This window comes from Pogona vitticeps, chromosome 7 (assembly GCF_051106095.1).
Source record: "Pogona vitticeps strain Pit_001003342236 chromosome 7, PviZW2.1, whole genome shotgun sequence".
Lineage (NCBI taxonomy): Eukaryota > Metazoa > Chordata > Lepidosauria > Squamata > Agamidae > Pogona > Pogona vitticeps.
Genome location: NC_135789.1, coordinates 14,943,515 through 14,967,440, shown reverse-complemented (window position 1 = coordinate 14,967,440; position 23,926 = coordinate 14,943,515). Strand labels below are relative to the sequence as shown.

The window sequence follows — 23,926 nt, the reverse complement described above, 5'->3', positions numbered from 1 at the left end:
AAATAAGTAAGTTGATTTTGTGTTGCATTTCGGGCACTTGGGCTCAAAAAGGTTCACCATCACTGATCTAGAGCCTCTCTGAGCATGTACAGAGGACCTTTCTCAGTACCAGCCTGTTAACCAGGAAAAGTTGAAGACCCACCTTCTCATTCTGTTGAGGAAGGGGAAAAAACAACAACCCTCCAGTAAGTCTGAGCGGAAGCAAAGAGAGACGCTGACGCCCGAGGTCTGTTTCCTAGAATTAGTTTATTATTGGTTCCAGCAGTCGAGTGAGGCGGTGTCTATGCCACCGGGCGGTGGAGCCGAGCAGCTGCGGGAAGAAATTGCAGCCAGGAGGAGACACATCACCCACCCACCCTGATTCCCCCGTGGCTTTGAGGGGTGCGATGGGGGTGTCCTGGAAATCATAATATAAGGGTCTGGAACCTCCCCTCTTTCCCCTTAGGGAGGGGGCGGGCGGCCCCCAAGTCTCAAACGGTAGCACCCTATTCTTAGGGGTGCCAATAAAGAAGCGGAAACCTTGGTTTTCTCCATCTGCTTCCTTGTCTCCTCCTGCAGCCTCCCATGCAGAAAAAAATCCTCTCTGTCTCTCTCTCTCAACTTGCCGTGATCCTTCGGACAAATGGTTCCACCACAAGCCTCTTCAGGGCCCTTCGACTCCCTCCTTCTTTCCTCTCAACCTCAACCCTCCATGCCTCCCCCCCCCAAAAAAAAATCACAAGAGCACACCCTTCTGTCCCTCGGACATCACTCTTGTCCCTCTCCCGCCCAGAGACTCGGCTGCCCGCGACAGCGTCACCGCCTCCCAGCTCCCACCTCCGTTTCTTCCCTGGATTGAATGCTTTATTTAGTTTTGTTAAACTCTCCCTTTTTTTCCTCCCAGGTCCGTGAGCCCGGATCGCGCACGTGGCTTCAGCGCCAGCTTCCAGAACGCCGGCAGGAGCCGACGGATAGCTCCAGGATCCGGCTGGGGACCTTTGGAGGGAGCGTTTTATGCCTCTTAACTAACAGCCTCACCGCGTTGCACCCAGGACCAGCTGATGGTCACCGGTGAGGCTGTTTTTTGTTCCACACGATCCCTTAAACCCCCTTTTTTAAAACCCCAACCTTGAGACTCTAAAAACTGACCACGATGATACGATAATGGAAAATCAAAGCCCTATCCTCCTACGTGGGTTATTTCCCCCTCTTTTCTTCGTTCTGTTTTCCTGCAGGAAGCAGAGGGGTCGGCTAGAAAGTCTACGGTTACGCCCTTCTGAGGCCTACCAGAAGCAAAGGCAAAATGAGGCTTGGGGGGGCAGCTTGAGCGGTCAAGGAGAGGCCGGGCGGTCAGCAGTGCCGGCTTGGGGGGTTATCTGGTTTTGGCGTGCCTACTGGCCCCATTCAGCTGCAAAGGGGTCTCTTTTGAGATGCAGTTCCCGTTGTGGTTGGGCTCAGCGTGGAGGTTCCCGTTCCTCTTGGTGTCCTTCTCAGGCCCTGCTCCGTCCTCGGCCTTCTCACTTTCGTCCGAGTCGCTCCTCAGATCCTTTTCCATCTGCAAGGAGAGAGAACCCAGGCGTGGATCAACCAGCTCCCGACTTTGGTCCTTTGGCTTTATTATGGTCATCCCAGTTCATGTTTGCTTCCCCTTTTCCTTTAGTGAGCTCAAGGCAGGGTTAACCTGCCTCTTGTCAACCCTAATTTCCTCACAAAACAGCCCAGCAAGGTAGGCCAGGTGGAGAGAACAGAAGGACAAAAAAAGGAATAAATAGTGAGTCCAAAGCTGTGCATGGCTTGGCGGGGACCAGATCCTTGTGATCCCGAGTTCCTGTCTCTCTCAAATCTCTAAAACCAATTATGCAGAGAGCATAATTTGAACTGCTTGGTTCCATCCTGAAAAATCCCTGGAATGTAGATTTTGAGTAATGAGCTGGGATTCTCCACCGGGAAAACTCCCTAGTGCTTCCCGGAAATGGGAGAGAGAATCCCTAACCCTTCTCCTGACTACAAACCCCATGATTCCTTTGGAAGGGACAACGGTGTTTGAGTGGGGGTCTTAAAAACGGGGATCCTTGGTAGGTGAGAGAAACAGGAAAGTGATATGGGGTGGGGGAGGGAAAGCAGGGAAATGGAGGATTTGGGGATTTGTAGTCTCCCATAAAGGTTTCCAAGCTTGGCCCAAATCTGCTCGGAGAGCAACATCTTCCCTGCTCTTTTTTTTAAAAAAAATGTTGCCTACCGTGCCAGCAATGGAGAACCTGTAAACCATGTGAACAATCAGGAAGGACCAGAAGAGGTGGAGGAGTTGTAAGATCATCAGGAGGGCGTTCATGAAATAGTATCCGAAGAACGGCTGGAAGATCTCCATGGAGTAGTAATAGGTGTTGTAGAGAACCCTGGCAGGAAGCGGAAGAATTAAAACGGAGTTCAACCTGAAGGGTGGCCTTGACGAACCAAAGCTTGGGATTTGCAGGAGATGAAAACTTTGTAACCGGTGGTTACTGACTTTTCCGCCAAGTAATACAGTTAGGATCCCGGAAGAATCAAAGTTCTGTTTCCTGGGGAACGGGCCACTTTTCCTGGTTATTTTTCCAACATAGCTTTTAGAGCATTTCCCAGGTTTTGAGACTGTAGCAAACTGAAAAACCACAGGGGGTTCAGCTCCTCCTCACCTCTGCTTGGGGCCTCTCTCTGATCTCACCTGCTTTTTCCATCTGTTTGTCCTCTCTCTATCCCTTGGTTTGTGTCTTAATGGATCTGTTACCTCCCTTCCCCCCCCCCCCATTCATTCTGTCTCCCCTGGAGTTTGTTATCTGTCTTTCCGGCACCGATTCCCAGAATATTCCCCTTTTATCAACGGACATTGAGTGCCGAATCCGAACCTCGGCTGTGCTCCATCGGTAAAAATACCCAAGTGTTCCCATCATTCCTACAGGAAGCGAAGCCGTGGAAAATCAAGCTGATTGAATGAGATTATTTTTTTAAGTGAAAAAAAATACACTAACATGTCAATTCCCAAACTGTTTACTTACTTGTAGGGGAAAATCACAAGGCGGGTGAAGAGAAAAACGGCAGAGAAAGTGAGGAAAAGGGTGTTGCACGTCCGGCGCCATTTCAGGTAATTGAAGATTTTTGTGGGCTGCAGAAGGAATTAAGCAAAAGCGATTTAAACAGGGAAGACACGTAAGAGAGACAAGGACGTCCCCCTGATCGCTTAACCTGTGTAAGATATTCCCATCATGCTTTGCTCCCAGACTTCCCCAAAGCCTCTGATTGGCTCTCTGCTTCTGGACGCTTTGGTGAGACAGCATTTTTGTGGCCTGTTTCCCGGGGACGTTTTTATCCATTCTACATTGTTTTGGGAGCCCTAGCAAGTAGAGGACACGGCAAATCCATAAAAATGATCAATTAAACTGGTATCCTATCGGTGGCTACAGTGCTCACCGTCACCAACCAGCACAAAGGGGGCGGGGGAGACAATGGGTGCTGTAGTCAAGAGCCCCTGTGTGGGGACAGGACCCCGAAAAAGCTCTGGCCTCACAACACAGAGTTAATTACTTTTAAAAAGGGGGCGAGATTAATTCACTGGTGGGGGGGATGGAGAGAAAGACATGGCTTCGTACCTCTCTCTCTCTAACTGGCACATCCCTTTTTTAAAAAAAAAAATCCTTATCCGAGCCGCGGCGCTTACCTCTAGGAAACAATCTGAGATATCGTGAATGATCATGACTAAGGTGCCGATCCGGATGTAGTTGGCACAGTACGAGAAGCTGATCAGGAAGAGGGTGGCGGCGTGGTGGACCACTTGCTCGTGGAAGTCCTGGGGGTGGGAAAAGGGAAAGAGAGACCCCAGTGGAATCCCCGGGAACACAGGCCCACAATTGGCCCAAAACAGGGCCGGGGTTGTCTCTTCAATTGTCTCCCACCTGTGTCCTCAGATGGGATGGGGAAGCTGACAGGAGTTTCTGTCCCACCAAAGACAGAAAAAAAACCCAGGAGTTTGGAAAATGACCAAGTTGGGTTTACAGCATCGCAGAGCAATGGATTTGGGGGTCAGTTTGTGGCCCTACCCCACCCCACCCCACCCCTGGGCGAAACTGGGAATCCGCGCTAAAGCTCCCTCTGCCCCGAGAAAGGGGAGTGCCCAACCCTTTTTTAAAATCTGCCTGCGCCAACCTCGCAGGGTAGCCGTGGAAGTAAAGTGCGGAGGAAAGGGAGCCATTTGTGTGTTTGGGGGTGGCGGAAGAAAGTCGGGAGGCAAAAGAGTGTAGGAAATACCTTCCGCTTGATGTCGAATGGGAGGGTGAGGACCAAGGAGCAGTAGAACGACAGCTGCAGCATGTAGTAGCCAAAGATGGACGGCAGGAGCGGCTGAAAGACGAGGAAGAGAGAAGTGCTTTACCTTCGCCCAGGGGTGGTGGCAGAGGAGGAGGACGGAGAGGATGAAGAGGGGAAGGAGGTTGCCTTCTGGCTCACGTAACCCCTCATCCCCTGACCGGGCCAGCTGGGACTGACAGGAGCTGTAGTCTGGAGAACTTCTGGAGTTGCCCACCCTTCCCACCTCTGGGGGAAGATGAGATGGCCCAGCTGTGCCATAAACAAGTTATAAAAAAATGAATAAATACATGTCACTCCAAAGCTTTCAGGTCTCTGGAGACTTGCTTGCCTTCGCAATGTGAGTTTTAGCAGGGCACTCGCGCTGGCTAGGCCACGCACACGTTTACAGGTGTGCCAGGGGGGCATCTTTCCACCGGCTGCCTTTGGCGAGGTTCCGAGGCCCCTTACCTGCTGCGGGTAGCCAACCCAGCACTCGCGGTGGTCCCAAAACCAGGGCTTCTGCAAGGAAAAAAAAATGAAAAATAAGTGGTCCCTCATTCACGCCGTAACGCTGGCCTTCGGCAAAAAGAAACCTCGAAACATGGACTTTTAGCTCTTTAACCTGTGTGTACTGTAAAATAAACCCAAGTGGGACATCTAAGGAGAAGCCCAGAGAGTGATGATGCTGTTTTTCCTTCCTGTTCCCCCCCCTCCAATTCTTAATCAGCCTGATCACAAATTGGAAGATCACACAGCGGGAATACCTGCCCCATGTGCCCCTAGCGCTGATCAGCAGGAGCGCTAGGCCAGTGTGACATAGTGGTTAGGGTGAATTCAAGAGATCTGGGTTCAAATCCTCACTTGGCCGTCAAAACTCACGGGGGGGGAGGGAGAGAAATCTCGGGACAGTTCTGCTCTCTCCCCCTGGTTTCCCTCACAGGGCTGTCGTAAGAAGGGAAATGAGCCAGAAAAGACCCCCAGGCACCCCTTTGGAGTTCAAGGGGAGGCATGTTAGAAAGGAAGAAATTGTAATGCAGGAATGAGAAGGAGATCCGATACTCACATCATAGAGGACAGCCAACCCAGTGGTAAATGAAGTGAAGTAAAATGTTGACCTCCAGCTGGAAAACGATAGAGAGGTGAGGGGCGGGCAGGGGAAACCCTGTACAGTAATGTTAAGGTATTGGGGCAACAACGGGGGAAACCCTCCGATTTTCCCTTCCAGATTTCTAAAGAATTTTTGGCTCTATGCGAAGAACGTAAGTTGGGAAGTTACAGTACTTTGGAAAAGTACATTAATCCCATTCCTCGCTGCTGGATGGTCGGGTTTCACGAGCGATGCGCTGGCCAGCAGCCTCCTACAGTTGGCAGCCACTGGCTGTAGCTAAGTTGCAGCTGGGGGACCCACACATCCGGGGGGGGGGCATTTTGACCGTGCGGCCGGGCACGCGGCCGGGCAGGGGACTGAGCCCTGGCACCTTGTTAATCTGCTGCGGTGAGTGAGGCCAATCACGCGTGACACACGCATCGGCTTTTGGCCGGCGGATCTTTTACCCATGGCTGGGTCAAAACCGTGAACTCCCAGTTTTGCTCCTTGCAATGCTAATGCCTGATTCCCAAACCTTTTGGGTTGTTTTGTTTTCTAAATCCAGGGAGACAGGATGTTTTAGTGCTGCAAAGTCACCTTTTAGAGCAGAATTCACGTGGGCCGAAATCTTAACGCAAGGTGGTGTGTGTGTGTGTGTGTGTTTTTTTTTAATAGCTGTAAATAACGTCCCTGGGATTTTGCCTTTTGTGAGTTTCTGCATTTTCTTTTGAAACAGGCCAAAAAATGTACCCAGGAGATGAAAGCATTCCCATCAATTGGTTGTCCCTGACCCCTGGGGGGCTTCTTTTGAAAAATCAGAGCCAGCGCGGCGTATCTATCGGGCTAGGGAAAGCCCGGCGCTGTTTCTCGGCCAAGGCTTTTCCGGGCCCTCCTGGGACTCCCCCCCCAAGGTCCTAGCTAAAAGCCACGTGTGGCCCCCATCCTGTCCATGCTCACCAGGCTTCGCAGAACTTCTTGGTTAACGTTGGACGGTTCGAGTTGCGCCGGCATCGAAACCACCGCTCCACCTGCCGAGGGTGGAGATCACAGCGCTTGGCTAAGCTGCCCAGTTCGCTCTGCGGGGGGGAAAGGAAGCGGATCTCGGGTGAGAAGACGCCGACTCTCTTCCTTCTCCTGCCCCCCCAGCATCAAAACTAAAATCAAATAAAACCTTGAGATTTAAAAAACACACACACAAAAAAAACAGGGCTTTTCCGGATGGAGAAGTTTAATCCCTCTGTTGTCTCCATCTGTCACATGGGAGTCAAATTTGGGGGGGGGGGGTTGTCACAGACACTCCTTTAAAAAGCTGCTTTTCTTGAAGAAGAAGAAGAACCCATAACCCATCTCTGCCATGAGAGAGAGGCAAAACAATAAGCCGACAGCTAAATAGTGTTTCAGCTCCCCTGTCAAGGGGGGGGTGAAGAGAGGGGGCTGTTAGGACGACCAAGCTTATTCTGACATGTTTCAAAAAACAACAACGGCTGAATAGTTCAGGGGTAGGAGGTCTCTGGCTGCAGAGCCAGAGGTGGGGAGATCAAATCCACCCACTATGCACCTCCTAGATAAGGGGGTGGCCTGGATGATCTAGAGAGGGACCCTTCCTATTCTACAGTTCTAAGATGATTATTATTAAGTAGGTGGAAATATCTGTCACCCAGATATACATATATAATGTCACAACCTAGAAAAGTGAGATTTAATTTCCAGGATGGCTCCAGGAGTTGTCTGGGTGTGACTACAGTGCCCATCATCCCCCCATGCACTGCTGGCTGAGGAATGCAGGGGGGAAGTCGTTCCCCAACAGGTAATGTTTCCTAAACCACCAGGTGCTCTACTGGGGATGATGGGCCCTGTCATCAGCCCACACCCAGAGCGTGGGCGAGAGGCCTCACCTCTTTCGGGGGCTTCTTGCGCGTGACGTAAAACGCTTCCAGGACCGGGTTGGGTGCTGGTTTCCGTCGGACCTTCTCCCGCAGTCCCATCCTCTCGCTCAGGGGTACAGCAACCTTCCTGCGAGGCAGAGCTTTCTCAATAACACCACACCTGTGTTTTGCTCGTGGCCACCCCACGTGGTGTTCGGGCGAGGAGAAACTGGGCTTCCGAACGAGCAGGGACAAGCCCCATTTTTTTTTTGGCACGTGTGTTTTAATGGCTTATGTTTCTGTAGCTCAGGGTGAGACTCCATGCCTCGTTAAGGTGTGTTGGGAAGATGGAGGGATCATTAAGGAATAGAAATTACATTTTAAAAAAATCATGGCTTAAGGCCCCCCCCCCCCCCCGGCTTGCCCTCGACCCCGGTACCACCAGCCAGCCAGCCCTCCTCAGGCGACTCTCCATTCGGCTCACCTTTCAAAGACGAGGCGGATCGCGACCAGCAGCAGAGCGAGCGGGACGCCGAGGAGCAGGTGGTGGGGTTGTGGGTACCGGATCTCCTCCGTCTCCTTCATGTCTTCCCAGGTGATCCCCGGAGGGAGCCAGTATTTGGCCCGCCATAACCACTCCGTCAACGGCAGCCCCATCCTGGAGGAGAAAGAGGAAAGGCAGGGGGCTGAAACCGGGCAGTGTCTCCGCCAGGGGGCGATACGGAGAAAAGAAGGCAGCCGGGACAAGCAGGAAGCACAAAAGGTTGAGATATCGGTCCTTCCTTCAAGGTATGTGTTTATAAATAAAAAAATAACTGCTGGACAGCTCAGGGGTTTTGCTTTCTGGCTGCAGGGCCCAAGGTTGGGAGTTCGAATCCCCAACGGTGCCTCTTTGACAGGGCTGGACTGGATGATCTCGAGGGTCCCTTTCAGCTCTGCCGTTCTAAGGTTATTTTATTATTATTATTATTATTATTATTATTATTATTATTATTATTATTATTATTATTATTATTATTATTATTATTATTATTATTAAAAAAAACAAGGCACAGTCAATTATAAAAATCTTGGCTGGTATTGTATAACAGATGTAAGCTTTAACCTATTGTGGTTATTATATTCCACCTTTTTGAAGAAAAAGCAGCTAACGTAGGGACCAGGCGGGGTGTGGATTGGTTTTGCCAGGCTTACGGCACCCACAATCTGCCCTAGGTCCACCGTGATTATTATGGTTTCACGACACCCACCCCCCCAAAAAACACACACACATGGATTTCCCGAGACTCGGTTCCCACGCTGTAACCGCAACCTCTCGCTTGGACGCCTCATGCACAGGGTTGAGCTCCTGTCAAGAAAAACTCACGAAGAGACGTCGCCAGAACACTGTGGTCTGGGGGAAGGAACGCTGCGCGGATCTATCCGAAAGACGGATTAAAAGAGGACGAGTCCTGAGAGCAAGAGATTCCTGGAAGGGAAAGGTGAAGGAACTCTAAGCCACTTCCGTCTGTTTGCTTCCCAAGTTCTAGAGGGAGTGGGACATGGGGAATTTTTTCCCCCGGTGACTCCAGTTCAAAGGAAGGCGGGTGAGGATCAGGCGTCTTTTCCCAGCTCCTCTTGAGGTGGATTTCAAAGGCTTGAGTCACCCGTTTTGGCCCCGCTCCAGATCTCCAGCTTTATTTTGGAACTTGGCACGGAGGGCCCCCCGAAGGCTGGGAGCAAGAGGGATCCGCCTGCCTTTCGGCACCCAGAGGGCCCTTTTCTCTCTCTCTCCCTTCAGGGTGTCGCTGCTCTGCTCCTGTTCCTTCGCTTTTTGGGGTGGGTTGGGGGGAGCCCTACCGGGGAGCCTCAGAGGTTCCAGCCCGAAGGGGACACAATTTGCTTTTTTCCTCCCGATCGAACCAAATCTGAGTCTGCTGGCTTTGGTTGACAAACCTGAGCAGACAACCACCGTGCAGTAGGAAAACTGTAAGGGGTTGGATCAGAACCACGGACGTGGGGACGTGGGTTCGAATCTCCGCTCCGCAGCAGATCAGTCTGTGGGAGTCCTGGCTGGCCCCGCTACCGACGTTGTGTGTCATGAGTTCCCTCGGAGTGGCTTGCAACAAAGGCAGCAGAGAGGGGAAAACATTCGCCCTTTAGACGACATGGATGCTGTAAACTTTCGCTGCTGCGTGTCCAGCTGGTTTCCCAAGACTGTCTCTCTCTCTCTCTCTCTATCTATCTATCTATCTATCTCGGTCACCAGGCTTGCTGTGGCACGTAGAAGTTTCCCCTTTCACCAGTCCATGGACTGGCAAGCCGGTTTCATGAAGAGTTGGCCTTTGCAAGAGATTGAGTCCCAGCGTGAATAATTACCTTCCTGGACGCCAGCCTGGTTTTGTCGGGAGGTGAGGCCTTCCAGCCCTCTGGCTTCTCCGTGGAGAAAGTGTGAGTAACCCGGAGGAAGGCCGGCGGCCAGCCAAGTTCTCCCTCTGGCCGCTCTAGATTCGAGCCTTGTCCACTTGGCTGCTGCTGCTGGTGGTGGTGGTGAGACTGGCCAGCTCTGGAGAGGCACCCCCCACCCCCGCCCCACCCCCATTCAGGAGCGAGAACCTTCTCGTGGCTTCCATCAGCCAAGAAACTACAAGCCAAGAAAGACTGCGCCGGTCTCTTGAGGCTCCATCCTTCCGCACGGTGGGGGAAGGAGCTCTTTCGACAACAGCTTTCGGGATCTTTTCACTCGGTGCCTCTGAAACAGTGGGCTCCGAGGGATGTGGCCTTAGTGCCACAATGAACAATGTGCCACACACGGTGCACGGCCCCCCTCTCTGTGTTCCTGCTGCCACTGTTCTGTACCCTCCACATAGCTTCCGCCTTAACGGATGAGCAATATCCGACATGTCCTCTCATGAACAACCCTGCTGAGCTCTTGCATACACTCAAACCTGTGGCTTCCTTTAGGGAGTCTGTCCATCTCACATTGGGGGTCTTCCTATTTTCCCACTGCTTTCCACCTTTCCCAGCATGATGGCCTTTTCCCCCCAGATAATCCTGCCTTCTCATGGTGTAGGACAGCCTCAACATCAACATTTTTCTCTCCAGTTCAGGCCTGATTTGCTCCGGGACCCACTTGTTCCTCTTTCTGGCCATCCACCATACCCACAAAGCTCTCTCCCAATACCACATTTGAGACGAATCATACCCCCCGTCAGCTTTTTTTTACTGTCCAACTTTCACACCCACACAGGGTGATCAGAAATACAAGAATGAAGATGATCTCGGCCTTGGTCTTCAGTGACACATCCTTACACGTGAGGATCTTTTCTAGTTTTTTTTTTTTCCTTGCTTCCCTGCTGAGTCTCTTCTGATTTCTTGGCTGTCAGTTCCCCTTGGGATTTATGATTTGGACTGATGATACACACTCAGTTTCTTTGCTACCAGTAATAAAGCTGCACAGTCATGAGTCTTGTCGTCTTAATTTTCACCTGCAGCCCTGTTTTGGCACCTCCACCTTTCACTTTCCCTAACAGGCATTTCAAGTCATTGCTGACTTCTGCCGGTAAGAGTGTCATCTGTGTATCTTAGGCTACTGATATTTCTTCCGCCAGTTTTCACACCTCCTTCCTCTGAATCTAGTTTGGCTTTCCGTATGATACATTCTGCGTATGGGTTGTAAAGATAAGGGGATAAAATGCACCCTTATGTGACACCTCTGACTATAGGAAACGATTCTCTCCCTCTCTCCCTATTCTATTGTAACAGTTGCTTCCTGTCCATGATACAGATTCTGCATCAGCACCGTTGAATGCTGAGCCACACTTGTTTCTTTCACAACAACACTTAGTTTCTCATGCCCCAGACATCGAAGGCTCTGCTGTTGTCTGTAAGTGTAGACCCATCCTCTGATATCTTCAGCACACTGCGGAGATTTGCAATATGGTCTCCCATGCCTCTTTTCAAAATCCAGCTTGAACATCAGGCGTCTCTCGTTCCATCTAAGCCTTTGCTTCAACACCTTGAGCGTCATTTTCCTTGCATGGGAAACTAGAGCGGCGGTCTAGTTTTTTAAAAATGCCCACATCTTAAAGAATAACCTTTTCCCTAGCTTTCATTAGGATTTCCACCCTCTCTCTGAAAGAGGAGGTCCAAAATTGAGTGGCCCCGTGCAGAAGAACACCCCTCCCCCGGCATTTCCAGGATCCTCTGAGCGGGACAGGTTTCTACAGAAACAAGGCTGTTCGTTTGGCTGATGAAGGAAAGAAACCCATCACAGGCAGTTTTGGTGGACTCGGGGGGGGGGGGGGCTCTGGCTCGGCGAAAAGTCTGTTCCGTGTTTGTTGCCCAGAATACCAAGTGGGGTTGAGAAGAAGAGGACACAGATTTCAAAAGCAGGACTTTTTTTCCCCACCCTGGGCTCGGACCGGGGATTCTTTTAAAACAAACCAAAAAGTGCCTGAAATCAAGAGTTCCTGCTCCCTCTTTTCTTATTTTAAACCCAGAAAAGGAGATGGTGGGGTTGTGGGGCAGAAATTAGAATTTCCTTAAGGCTGCTGCCAGCTACAAAACAGCGGAGTCTCTACAGCTGCTAGGACTTTCACGTTTAAAAATAAGTCTGGTCACGCTTCTGCCGCCCCAACGCTCTTGTGTGTCACAGCGACCGCCCAGTATTGTGAGCGTGCGGGGAGGGGGGGAGTACTTTTTAAAAAACCCTACCTCCCCCCCATGACCTCCTCCATCCTCCGCCCACAGATCTATTTATGCCAGACAATCAGCTTTGCCGACCATAATTTAAGACTCAGAAGCTCCCTGGCATATGGCACACAATGTGGATTACAGAGGGGTTTAAGCGACTCTGGGTGGGAGGCAGCGTCCCTTACAGGAACGGCAGGCGCTTAATCGCACCCAGGGCCAGCCTCCAAGGGAGAAGAAAGGCCTTTTCTGCCAGGGCCTGGGAGAGGGTGGCTGGGTGGCCTTTGTCTCCAAAAGATGGCCTTCTGCTTAAAAGCACCAAACTGGTTCAAGAGGCGTCGGGAGCTGTGACTCCCTGGGGCCAAAACCGGCCCATTAGAAGGCATGATCTGGTCTCCTGGTTTCTCCAGAAGCCTTAAACCCCTGTTCCCTCTTCCGCTCTTGTGGGTTAATCCCCATTTTTGGTACGGGTGTTCTCCAGGCGCCCCTCGATTCTAAAACATCTTAAATCTCAGGGATGAGCTGTAGGCCCAGGTACGCCAGCGTGACGTGAGCAGAACCTGCGTATCTTCTCATATTCTTCCTTACGTGACAACGCTCTGCTCGTAAACAGATATCATTTTGGTCTGCATCCCCGTCATTCTGCAGGAAGCTTTCTGTTCCGATGCGCGGACGGTTTATCTCCGCGCTTCCTGTGTTTATGCGTATGTCAGCTGAAAGCCAAGGATCCCACTGTCTTCCCCTTTGAAAGAAGAGGCCGACTGAGCCGGGGCCTTTCGAACAAACCTCGGCCGCCTGGTGGGTTTGCGTAAGAGGGAAAACGGCTGCTTCTGGAGAACCGGATCTGAACCGAGCCCATGTCTGTGATTTAGAACTTTAGAAACCCCAGCCTTAGGTGGCTGGAACATCGTTGGGAAAAAAAAAACGCAGCCAGGAGGTTGCTTCATACCCACAGCCTCTGTGCCAAGACATCTTTCAGTCTTTTCCCCCGGTTCGGACTGTTGTGCCTTTCGCCCATCCTCCTCTTCCGACGCTGTTGCTTCTGTTATAATTGGTGTGCCATGAACGATGACTCGGTTGGTTTCGGCCTCTGGCGGAAACGGTTGCCCGGAGGAAAATGGCAAACCCTCGCAATAGATCAACCAGAGCAATTCATTACAGAACCACCCTTCGGGACCGTCCTCTGATGCAGAAATTGTGATACTATGCCGTTTCAGGATGACACCACCCATCCTCGTGGCTCGCAGCCCCGTCCGCTGGGGGATTCTGGGTTCCCTGGCATTTCCAAACTCTTGATTTTGAACCTTGAGAGCGAGACGCTGGCACTGCCAGCCTGAACGTTGGGTAACTCCCAAACTTGTTCAATGAACAGTGGGGGGGGGGGGGGAGACATTCCACACCCTGCTGCAAAAAAAGGTGCTGCAATACGTAATTTTTAAAAAATTTCTCCCATCTAATTGGGCCAGGTTGATTTTAATTCCCCCCTCTGCACACCACGCGCAGGAAATTGAGGGAGAGTGGTCTACGGCCCTTTGCTAAGGTTTGATCCTTGCTGGACCGAGTGAGACCAGGGTGGGCGGGTGTGTTTCCCGTGCACAGCTCCAGGCACCGTACAGAGCTTCAACAGCTTTTCGGATGGCGGTGCCTCCTTCGAAATGGCGCCATCCCCCAAGACTACATTTCTGCAACTGGTTTTAAATGGGTGCAAATGAGTCTCCCTCCTGCTTGGTTTAATTTATTTGCTTCTGCAATCCTTGCTTTACGGGATTCACCCCAATAATCTGACGCCTCTGTGAAGCTCAAAAGGGACTTGACGCCTGTACGTTTGTCTCACCCTCTTTTAATAAGAGAAAACTTGAATTTAAACCACACGGCTTCTGTCTCTGCCTCGCGAGGAGCATTCCAATCATTCGACGCTTACGTAAGCCTCCATATGGACTAGTCACCGGGACGTCTCTTTTTAATCAGAGGAACTTTGAATTTCCGGTTGCTCCTACAAACGCAACCCAAGGATACTCTTTTAACTAGATACCTTTGGGGCTAAGGCTACAGAAGCCGTGTCGCCTGTGCGGACAGCTGGCCACCTCCGGGGTGTGGTCAAAGCCACGAAGCGTGAGCTTGTGTGTAAATTCTTTGTTTCTTTGGCGTCCTGTTTCTAACCGGCCCACAATGGCGAAGCTCCCGAATCCTGTATACCTTTCCGCCGCTGTCTAAATATTGGAAGAGTGGATGCTCATCTTTGTTTGCCCAGCGAGAGACTTGGCCGGCTTCTCCCCTTTTGTTCTCGGGAGCCCCAAGGCCACCCGGAGCGCCTCTTCCACGAACGTCCTGCCTCTGCCGTCGCCTTGGCTGCCGTCGCGTGCCGGCTGGTGCCCTCTGTGTGCGCTCAGAGGCCGCCTCCTGCATCCTTGCTGGCTGGGTGAGACACAGCGCCGTCCGGCGCTCCGTGTAGGCCCGCGGGAGCCCTCCTTGAGAGGATTGGTGGGCCGCAGCCTCTCCATGAGCTATGCCAGGGGAGGAGACTCTGCACATGCCCAGAGGCACTTCGTCTGTGCCAGGAACCATCCCCCCTGTGGGCAGCCACCCAGCAGGATGTGAATTTCACCAGCTGCGTCTCAAAATCAGGCACGTCCTGGCCTGTCGCACATCAATACAGGAAGATCTTCACTCACAAAGATCACCTTTCCTTTTCCAGCTACTCGCGCCGGCCATAAATTTTCCAAGGGCCGATGGTGTTTTTATCGGATAGCCACCCTCCTAATAACAATACACAGGCACGCTGATGGACTTCGATTTCCACGCGACGTGTTCGCTACCTGTCTGGCTGCGGTGTCGGCGAGTGTTTAACGACCAGAGGCCAGAAAATAGCGGTTGTCCCCCCCCCCATCTGTCCCGGCGCAGTTTGGCCCCTCAAAAACCCAAAACACGGCACACAACCCTCTTCAGCGGGGTAGCTTTTATCTCCGTGAGACCCTTGGCAGACTGAAAAATCTCTTTTCACCTTTTCCTTCTGTTGCAGAGGCTGAGAGGCGGGTGCCCCCTTTGGACAACAGCTCCCATCATCCCCAGCTAGCAATGCCCAAGGCCAGGACGGCAGCACATGGCCAACCCGCGACTTGAAAACCAGAGAAAGCAAGGCATGCTAACAAAAAGGAGAAAAAAACACACACCCCTAACCAGGCAAACCTCGGGAGCCTGTGAAGGTCGCTGTTTTCCTGGGATCACAAGTCCCATAATCCCCCATGGGCCATGCTGGGTGCGGGATCAACAGTTGCAAGGGTTTTCTTGTGTCGAGGTGAGGTGGGTCTAGATGATCTTTTGGGGTCCCTGATGACTCAGTGGTTTTTGCCACATGCTCCGAACAGCAGGAAAAAACACATCTCGAATAGGACCAGGGAGGTCTGAGTTCAAGAATTCCCACTTAGCCCTCCCTGGGCGATCTCGGATCATTCACCACATTTCGGCCTACCTTACAGGGTTGCTTTTGCCAGGCTAGAAGCTGAAAGAGGGAAGAGTCAAGGAACTCCATCATCACCGTGAACAACGTGGGGTAAAAACGAGGAGGGACGCTTATCAGGATAATAAACCGACACATATAGTTGGCCCTGTCTGTCCATCGTTAGCTAGAACGACCATTAGTCAGAACAGGACAAATAACAACTATTAGGCAACCCTTCTAAAAGAACGGAGGATAGTGAATGAGACAGTAATTAAACAAAAATGCAACCTAATACTGTTGTATCACGTAATAGGACACAATATGAGGTCACGTAATCAGGATTAGTCCCATCCTATGTGAATATAAGGAAGGAAAACGCCAAGGCAGTTTCTAAAAAAGCAAGGTCATCCCACCAACTCGGAAAAGGGGGGGGGAGCAAAGCCAGACATGGTTAACGGCGCTGTGGCTGTTTTGTGGGTTGCCACCTTTTTATACTACCCGTGCACTTCTGCTTTTTAAAAAGGCCAAAAGGCAGAGAGCGAAGGAGGCTGGAAGCTCGGGTGTGTCTGTGTTTGTGTGAACAATTTTCCCGCAACTTGGCCTGCATTCAGGAGGGTGGCCCTCCCGCCTCCCTGCAAAGCGGACACCCACGGGAGCTCTTAAGAGCAAGGGGGGACGTTGGCACAGCCTCGGGGAGGATATGTAGAGCCGGCTGGGTTTTTATTTACCCAAGCCCGAGGCTCCTGCTGCCAGGGAACCAAGGTTCCCCGAACGCTGGCCACCAGATGGGCTGAACTGGCCTGGAATAACCAGGGCCTGGGGTGGGGGGATGGAGGCGCCCTGACCTCCAGCCAAAAAAAAAAGAAGAAGAAGGCACTGCCCGGGGAGGGAACGTGGCCAGCTGCTCTCTGGGCCAGCGCCACCGAGGTTCCCTTTCCTGGTGCAGCAGATCAAAACCTGGGGTTTTCCTTCCTGCCTGCCTGCCTGCCTGGGCTCAGCCCGTCTGCCTGCCCCATTTGGCCCTGAGGGTGGTGCAGATGACCTCTGGGGAACCCTCTTTCTTTGCTTCTCCCTCCCGGGCCCTGGAGCGCCCCTGTTTTAAGGATGCAGCCTGGATGCAGCCGCTTCCTTGGCAAACCGCCCTGGCTCTTGAATCACCCCCGCCAGGGCCTGATTCACCGCAGTGGGGCCCCGGACCTGTTGCTCATTCGTGTCCACACTCTTGGGGGGGTGTCCCAGCTCTCTCCGCCCCCCCCCGCATGCCTGGGCGCCCCACACGGGCGAGGAAGCGCCCCCGCCCGTCCCCGTTGTTTGGCCACCTGGGGGAGGCAGCACCCTTTGGTACCCCCACCACCATCCTCTTGGGGGAGGATTGGGGGGTTCCTCCTCCGACACCCCCCAACCCACGGATCCCTCCTGGGCCCCCTCGCCTCTTCCCCAAAGCCCCCTTTCCAGGCGCCCCCCTCTCCATGCCACCCGGCGCGCCCTCCCTTTCTCCAAACATTGCCAGCTTTGCGCGCTGCCTCCGCCCCGCTCAGTCCTCCTTCCCCCCTCAAAAAAAAAAGAGCAAGAGGGGGACCCGATCCCCCCCAACCGGTCTTGTCTTCCCAAACCCCGATTTCCACCCACATACACACACTCTCGCTTCCTTCCCTTGGCACCCGGCGCCTGGCCAAGCGAGCCCGGGCGACGTGCCCAGCCCCGGAGGGGCGCTTCTGCTTGGGCGCACCGAGGAGCCAGAACTCCGGGAAGGGTGATCAAGGGGGGTGCAGGTCCCTTTCCTCTCCCTCCCCCCTGCACCCCGTTTTTTTCTCCCTCCCGTCCCGCCCCCCCCCCCCCCCCCGAAATGCCAGCCCCAGAGCTAACCTTTTCTCCAGCTCCGGCTGCGCTCCGGCTTCTCTCGGACGCCGGGTCGGGGAAGAAGGCAAGGGCGGCCCCGGCGAAGGAGGAGCCCCGAGGACGAGGGGGCGGGCAGAGGCTCGATCGCCCTCCTTCTCTTCGGAGCCTCCCCCCCCCTTCCTCCCCTCTCTCCGACGCCGGCGATGCGCTGGAGCCGTGGGAGCGCCAAGCGCGCCTCTGAGCGCACGCAGAGTGCCACCGCCTCCCCAGGCGGAGCCCCCCCTTCTGCTTCCCCGCTGCCTTCCTTTTGCTCTCCAGCGCTTGTGCAAACCTAGCAGAGCGGGTGGCCCTGGAAGCACCTCGTCTTCTCTCTCCTTAGTTATTTATTGATTCATTTATTTATTTCTCCTTTGCTTTCTGTTCTCCCCCCCACGCCACACTCCCAAAGGCTCCTTGGATGGATGGGCCTTGGTTTCCTCCCCCCCACCGCCCCAAGTGTTTTTGGCCCGGGTTCGCCCTGCGGCTCACGGCAGTGCCGAATGGCAACAAGATGTACAGCCAAAAATTATTTGTAAAAAAGGGCTGCACACCCGGACCCTTCTAGAAAAAGCTGGTGGATGGCTCGATTTTGTTTTTGAGTCATCAGCGGAAACCGGCTTGTTTCTGGAAAACTGCAGAAGCCACCATAGTGAAATCATCCTCTTCGTCACCCACCCACCGCGGCTGAGTAACAGCCGCCCAGAACCTGGAAAGTTTAATTTTAGGGACTACACGGCCCAGAATCCACCATCTTACGCATACATGCTTCCTCCCTCCCTTCCTCTTTTTCTTTTCCTCCCTCTTCCCCCTTTTCACACGATCTTTCCTGGTAATTTTCTAGCCAAGTCTCCTTGTGCATCATATTTTTAACAGAGGGGCTTTTCGGCACCAGGAGTAAAGCAGAAGGAAGAACATAAATAGCTACGTTGCCTTCCTAATTAAAACAAGATCGGAGGATCTACCATGACGAGATAGTCCTTTCAAAGCTGAAAACTCCCACTTTCAAAAATATATATATAAAGTTTCGGGAGGGGAAAAAACGATGGAGAATCAATATGCCCGCCTGCAGACCTGCCAAAGAGAAATTTAGGGCCATGGCGGTGGCAGTTTCCACATCTCCAAATATTTTATTCTTCCTGAAAGGATCATGAGGCTCAATCAACGGCAACGTATTTTAATTGCCAACGTTTGATGAACCAGCCCTGCCACAACAACCCTGCGAAGGAGGGCCAGGCTACTTTGACGCCTCGGCAAGAGGCTTGTCCATGCCACAAGCCGCTTCCTCGCCAGCTGGCCCAGCCGTGAGCCCCCTTGACCAACCAGGTGTCCTTAGGAAAGGGCATCCCGGGATCTCGTGGCTGCTTGGTTCCCCCCAGCAGCTCGGGTTGCTCTTAGGCCCATTCCTCAGGAGAGGAAACTGAGGCCGAACGAGAGAAGACAGTGGGTTCATCCACCCAGATCTTTCTCCTCCTCGTTGGTTTTGCCCGGCCATAGTACATTGCAGGCCGTACGGCGCCGTCCTCAAACCCATGATCTCCACCCGAGTTCAAAAGGGCCATCAGCAGCATGTGAGACATCCCTGTTCTGGTGGCTTCGTGTCCAATCTGCGGAAAGCGTTTGCCTTTCTTGGCCCGGCTGCACCTTGTCTGTCACTTTGCTGGCTGGCTCTTTTGTAATTCAATTCCGGGATGCCTTGTCTAAACCGGGTTGGTGCCAGCCTGGTGATCCGATGTAGCGGGACGGTGTTGGCACACTCCTGCATATCACGGGGCAACTGGCCCCGAGTCTATCGGCAAAACTGCCTGCACACCCGAAGGTTTTCTGGCCAGTTGCTGGACGTGTGGGCAGGTATCCAGGGGGCGATTTGGGAGGCTTTCAGGGTGAAAGAAGAAATCTCAGGGTCACTCCCCAAGAAATGACTGTTGTGACTTTAAAAGGGGGGGGGGGAAGGGCTTTAAAACTGGAAGTGAAACTTGGCAAACAATTCTACTCAAAAGGCCTCTAAGATGCCCATGGGGGTGGAAAGCTTAGGCAGGTTTTAAAAATATACCAGCTGCTGGGCGATTCGAGCCATCATCATCTGTAAAAGTCACTTCCTATAGGTCTGTTGAAAAGCGATAAGAAAGAAAAAAGCTGTTTTTAACCATCTTTCTCAGAGCGGTTCAGATTGAACTCTGGGGCGCCCTTCCCTCGCTGCACGATGCTTAGTGGGTGGAAGGCCAACCATGTTGCTTTTAACGTATTCTTTCCAAAATCGGTGGCTGCTGAGTTCTTTCTTGTCTTGGTCCAAAGAACGGCTTCTGCTTTCCACATGGAGATTTATTTCTTCTTTCCGCTTCTTTCCTCTGCTTTCCTCCTTTCAAACGCAGCCCCGGTCCTTTGGCCATAAAAGCCAAACCAAGCCTTTGGCTGAGAGGGCTTTCTGGGGCTGGTTCTGGCTCTCGAGAGACAAAGTCACCCTTCCCGGCATGCTCGGCCCCCGAGTGTCTTCCCTCCTTATAATCCAGAGGGCGAGAAGCCTGCCGCGGGGAAGATTAACGGAATCAAAGGTGGTGGAAAACAACAAGGGCCGTGAAATCCTTCCTTAAGCTGCCAGCTGAGTCGTGACCCTCATTTCTCTGTCCAGACCCGTGGCCATTGGGATCCGTGGACAGAGGTCCGCTCTTCGGCCTTTCCCCTCCCACGCCTCGTTCCGCAAAATCATCGGGAAATGAACTTTGGGTCAGACCACGGGGGGAGGGCGTTTGGGAATTGTTCTCCTGGACACAATCGGGGCCTTGTTTTTGCTCAAAGGGGGCGAAACCGAAGGGTGGGAACGCCAGCAACTTTATAATCTAATCTCGGACTCCCGGAGAGTGATGGCTCCTCCAGGAGTGCCACATTATGCCCAGAACTCAAACCCAGCTCCGACGAGAAGTCTCCAAGGGATGCCCCACGCTCGAGGGTGGCGGTGTAGCAGACTTTGCTCCCGCCAGGAACGTAGGCTTTTCTTGCACCTTCGTTCGCCTTAAGCCGTGGCGCTTATCTCAATTTTAAAGTCCTCTTGCAGCTGGAGGAAAGATTACACCGTTTGCTTAAAGCTGCCAGCTAAATCTTGTCTTCCTGTCACCGTTTCACGCTCTCGCTTCTTTCCTCTTGCTTATCCTTAGCAACTGTTTGTCTAGACCTGGATTCCACCCGTTTTTTTGGAGAGGGAGACGGATTTCCTGTTGACCTTTGCCAGTCGTGGTCTATTTGGAAGACTTGTTTTGGAAAAAAACTGGACGTTTACATGTTGTCCCTGCGTGGAAAGTGTTTTAAAAACACTCCTCGCCAGGGGTCACGCTTGCTCCACGCATTGATTTGGTCTCCTTTTAAAGGCGTCTCAGCGGGCAGACTTCCTTCCTCCATCTTGTGGCAGGGAGTTCCGCAGTTTCACCCTTCACTGTGGGAAGGCAGTTTTCTGTTCTTCTGCCAGGCGATTCATGTGCATGTACTGCAGAAATCTGAGTCTTCCCTTTGGGAGGAGCAGGTGAAAATGCTGTGTCTCTATCCATGACTATCTTACACCTGCACAAAACCACCCGGGATGGGTTATGCTGAAAGACAGGCACTTATCTTTCTGATCTTGCACGGGCAGTGCCATTTGATTGGCACCAGCCAGTCCTACAGAGTCAGCATCATTCAGCCTCTGACGACTGGGTCTGGCAAATCATATTTACTGGTTTGCAATTTGGGCTCTCATCCCCTCCAGCAATCTCCTTTCGCCACCCCCTTTGCATTTCCTGAGACCCTCAAAGCGCAAAACTATCTGTGCCACATCAACCCAGTGCCCCAATGGACCTCTCGAGGTCTCCGTTATCTCAAGGTCTCTGATATTTTTAGTGCCTTATCAGCACCTCGCCTGCTTTATCAATGCTGTGTGGGAAACGGCGTCCCGTGACTATTCAATGCGCTGTGCGCCTGCCCACGAAATCGCAGAGCCCATACGGTCCCAGATCTGTTTCCGTGCCCTTCGACGGCTCACGGATCCAGACCTCCTCCAAGCCACACTCTGACTCATGCCAAGGAAGGAATTGTCACCCAGACCTCCCCAGTGCACCCATGTTGGTGCGCGTGGGGAGCAGTCTGGCTTGGCACTTGCAGGTCCTCTGGAGATGTCAGACAGAGCTTTGCTCTCTCCTCTCCAGCACAAGTGAGAAAAAATGTCAACGCGATCCAGCGTCTCTTGGTGTAAGAAGCCACACAGAAAGCAGAAATTTGAAACCATTGATGTGAGCAGTCAGAAAAGAAGAAGAAAAACAGGAAATCTCATATTATCTAGACTTTTACCTACTCCCTACTGGTCTTCCCTCCTGCCCCGGACTGCTAACTGTATATCAGACCCCAATTCGCCACATGGAAGATACTCGGCAGTTCATATCCCTCCCACCCTTGTACCAAAAAACGAGAGAGCTTCTGCTTTAAACCTGCTTCTGGTTGCATCAGTGTCGTGTCTGTCTGTTTCCAGTTCGGATTTGGGTTGTTGGTCCCTTCTGTACAGGAATGTCCCGCGATGCTCACTAGCAGCATTGACGCAGCCCCTGGTGGATTTCTGCCTGCTCCTCTTCCATGGTGGAGTTTGGAGGCCCTGCAGCCAGTGGCAAAGCAGCTTTCCACCCTGGGACCTGTCTGGGCACTGACCGAAAGAGAGACAAGAATCAGCTGCTCTTCGGCCCTGGAGTCCAAAGTTGAGAAGCTGAGGAGGTATCTGATCCTTCAGGGAGTTAATTAATGTCTGAAGCCACTGGGAGAAAAGGGCAGATCAGGTGGCTGCAGAAAACCAACCGGCAGAAAATCTTGAGTTAATGAGTTTCTGGTCTTGTCTTGCCTTCAGATGTGTTCAGAGAGGGTCACTTGGACCCCGGTGGGGGACATTTGCCATATGATACAAGACCGATGTGATGCTGAACTTGAGTATGGTGGGGGAATTCTCTTGATGAAGACCTCTGTGCCACTCGGAAGCTTGCACAGTTTGCGCATTTGCAGCCGATCCGAATAAAAGCATCGGCCACAAGAACAGCAACGTGTCGTCGTAAAGAGTCAAGCTTGGAAGGAGATGGCTCCATTTAGGGATTTCAGCTCAGGAAGGCCACCACTTTGAGAGGAAGTGGGAAAGGGGGTCGAAAAAATTAACTTTTTTGCAGGTACTAATCGGGGGCTGGAGTCTTTAGCTGGCCTGGCCTTGCTTGCTGGAAGTTTGGGTGAATTCCCGGCATTGGTCATTAGAGGGCAGCTCAGCCTTCACTGGAAAAAATATACTGTATGTTGCAGCCAAGATTTTGAGATCAGCTGGGGGGGGGGGGAAATGTGGAATAGAAGGGTTTTTTTGTTGTTTGATTGGCACTCCACATCCCAAAACCTATATTCCTTTAAAAAAAATGGGGGGGGGGAGAGAAAAGAGGTTAGGACTAGTAATAGGATTCTGGTCATAGAAAGTTCTGAGAACCGTTGAAAACATGATTTTGAAGGGCACCGAAGAATAAATTGGAGAAGCCTGTTCTAGATCCAGATGGATCCATTTTGGAGTTCTTAGTCTTTAACATTGTTTGTTTTTATTTTGTAAAACTGCCTTGGGTGTTCTGGAGGAGAAGGGCAGGGTGTAAATATAATAAACAAACAAAACAAACAAACTAGATGCACTTCTGTATATTTGAATGTACACTATAGACATACATATGAATGGATCTGTTTTTATTTCTATGTATGCATAGCTATACTTTTCTCTAAGTATTCATGTACCTGCATAGTGGATATCCGACCTACATTTACTTTTGTATATACAGTATTTATATTTATATAAATGTATCGCAAATATGTATGCATTGCAAATTTATAGATCAGCTATATCTATATGTATCTATATCTGTATTTATTTATTTATTGTCATTGTAAGTATATACACAGTATACCCATACAATGAAATTCACAGACACCCAGAGACCAGACACATGCACACACATAAAATTCCCGAAACACTCCCCACCCACTAAAAAATACCCTAACACTCCCCACCCACTAAAAGTCCCCACTAAAAATACAAACATCTACACCGCAGACCAAGTAACACAGGCCAACTAACCATTCACTACTGGTGGTCTTTAAGCTCATTATTAATTGCAATTATAGCTCGGGGATAAAAACTATTGAGAAAACGTGTGGTCCGAGTCTTAATTGTTCTATATCTTCTGCCAGACGGCAACAGTTCAAAAAAGTTATAAGCAGGATGGGAAGAGTCTCTCAGGATGCTGTGTGACTTCTTCAGACAGCGGGATGTGAAGATGTCATCCAGGGTTGGTAGCTGGAGCCCAATGATATTCTGGACAATTTTAATGGTTCTCTGTAGAGCTTTTTTGTCTGCTACAGAGCTACTCCCAAACCATGCCAGAATGCCATAGGTTAGGACACTCTCAATGGTGCTACGATAGTATGACAGAAGTAAATGCTGAGATAAATTTAACTTGCCGAGCATCCTCAGGAAATACAGCCTCTTCTGTGCCTTCTTCATTAGCATGTTGGCATTTATAGTCCATGAGAGGTCCTCTGAGATGTAAGTGCCCAGAAATTTATATATCTATGTACAGTGGACCCTTGACTTACAGACGGCTTGACTTACAGACTTTTTGAGTTACAGACTTCTCTGGCCGCAAAATTTAGGTTTGACTTGCAGAC

At 51.7% G+C, this 23,926-nt stretch overlaps 2 protein-coding genes across 6 annotated transcripts; one reads left to right on the top strand and one right to left on the bottom strand.

Moving 5' to 3' along the window:
* Window positions 1-227: 227 nt before the first annotated feature.
* CERS4 (ceramide synthase 4) lies at window positions 228-21,937 on the bottom strand. 3 transcript variants are annotated; one of them, XM_020780863.3, is made up of 11 exons: window positions 21,685-21,937; window positions 7,733-7,906; window positions 7,279-7,396; window positions 6,341-6,459; window positions 5,360-5,417; window positions 4,765-4,815; window positions 4,258-4,350; window positions 3,671-3,799; window positions 3,012-3,118; window positions 2,219-2,375; window positions 228-1,534 (listed from the first exon to the last, which is right to left on the bottom strand). In XM_020780863.3, the coding sequence occupies exons 2-11, from the start codon at window positions 7,903-7,905 to the stop codon at window positions 1,352-1,354; spliced, it is 1,188 nt and encodes a 395-aa protein (XP_020636522.3). In that variant the 5' UTR covers window position 7,906; window positions 21,685-21,937; the 3' UTR covers window positions 228-1,351. The 3 variants fall into 3 exon arrangements, with proteins under 3 accessions (XP_020636522.3, XP_072834135.2, XP_078235386.1); XM_072978034.2 differs by lacking the exon at window positions 21,685-21,937 and adding an exon at window positions 17,225-17,349; XM_078379260.1 differs by lacking the exon at window positions 21,685-21,937 and adding an exon at window positions 16,861-16,937.
* On the top strand, window positions 6,375-17,587 carry LOC140701682 (uncharacterized). Of its 3 annotated transcripts, none has more exons than XM_078379264.1 (4): window positions 6,375-6,488; window positions 7,844-8,037; window positions 8,587-8,729; window positions 9,497-17,587. In XM_078379264.1, exon 4 carries the CDS (start codon window positions 16,463-16,465, stop codon window positions 17,585-17,587), a length of 1,125 nt encoding a protein of 374 aa, XP_078235390.1. In that variant the 5' UTR covers window positions 6,375-6,488; window positions 7,844-8,037; window positions 8,587-8,729; window positions 9,497-16,462. The 3 variants fall into 3 exon arrangements, with proteins under 3 accessions (XP_078235390.1, XP_078235389.1, XP_078235387.1); XM_078379263.1 differs by lacking the exon at window positions 6,375-6,488 and adding an exon at window positions 8,148-8,196 and having other exon boundaries at window positions 7,904-8,037; XM_078379261.1 differs by lacking the exon at window positions 6,375-6,488 and having other exon boundaries at window positions 7,904-8,196.
* Window positions 21,938-23,926: the final 1,989 nt, after the last annotated feature.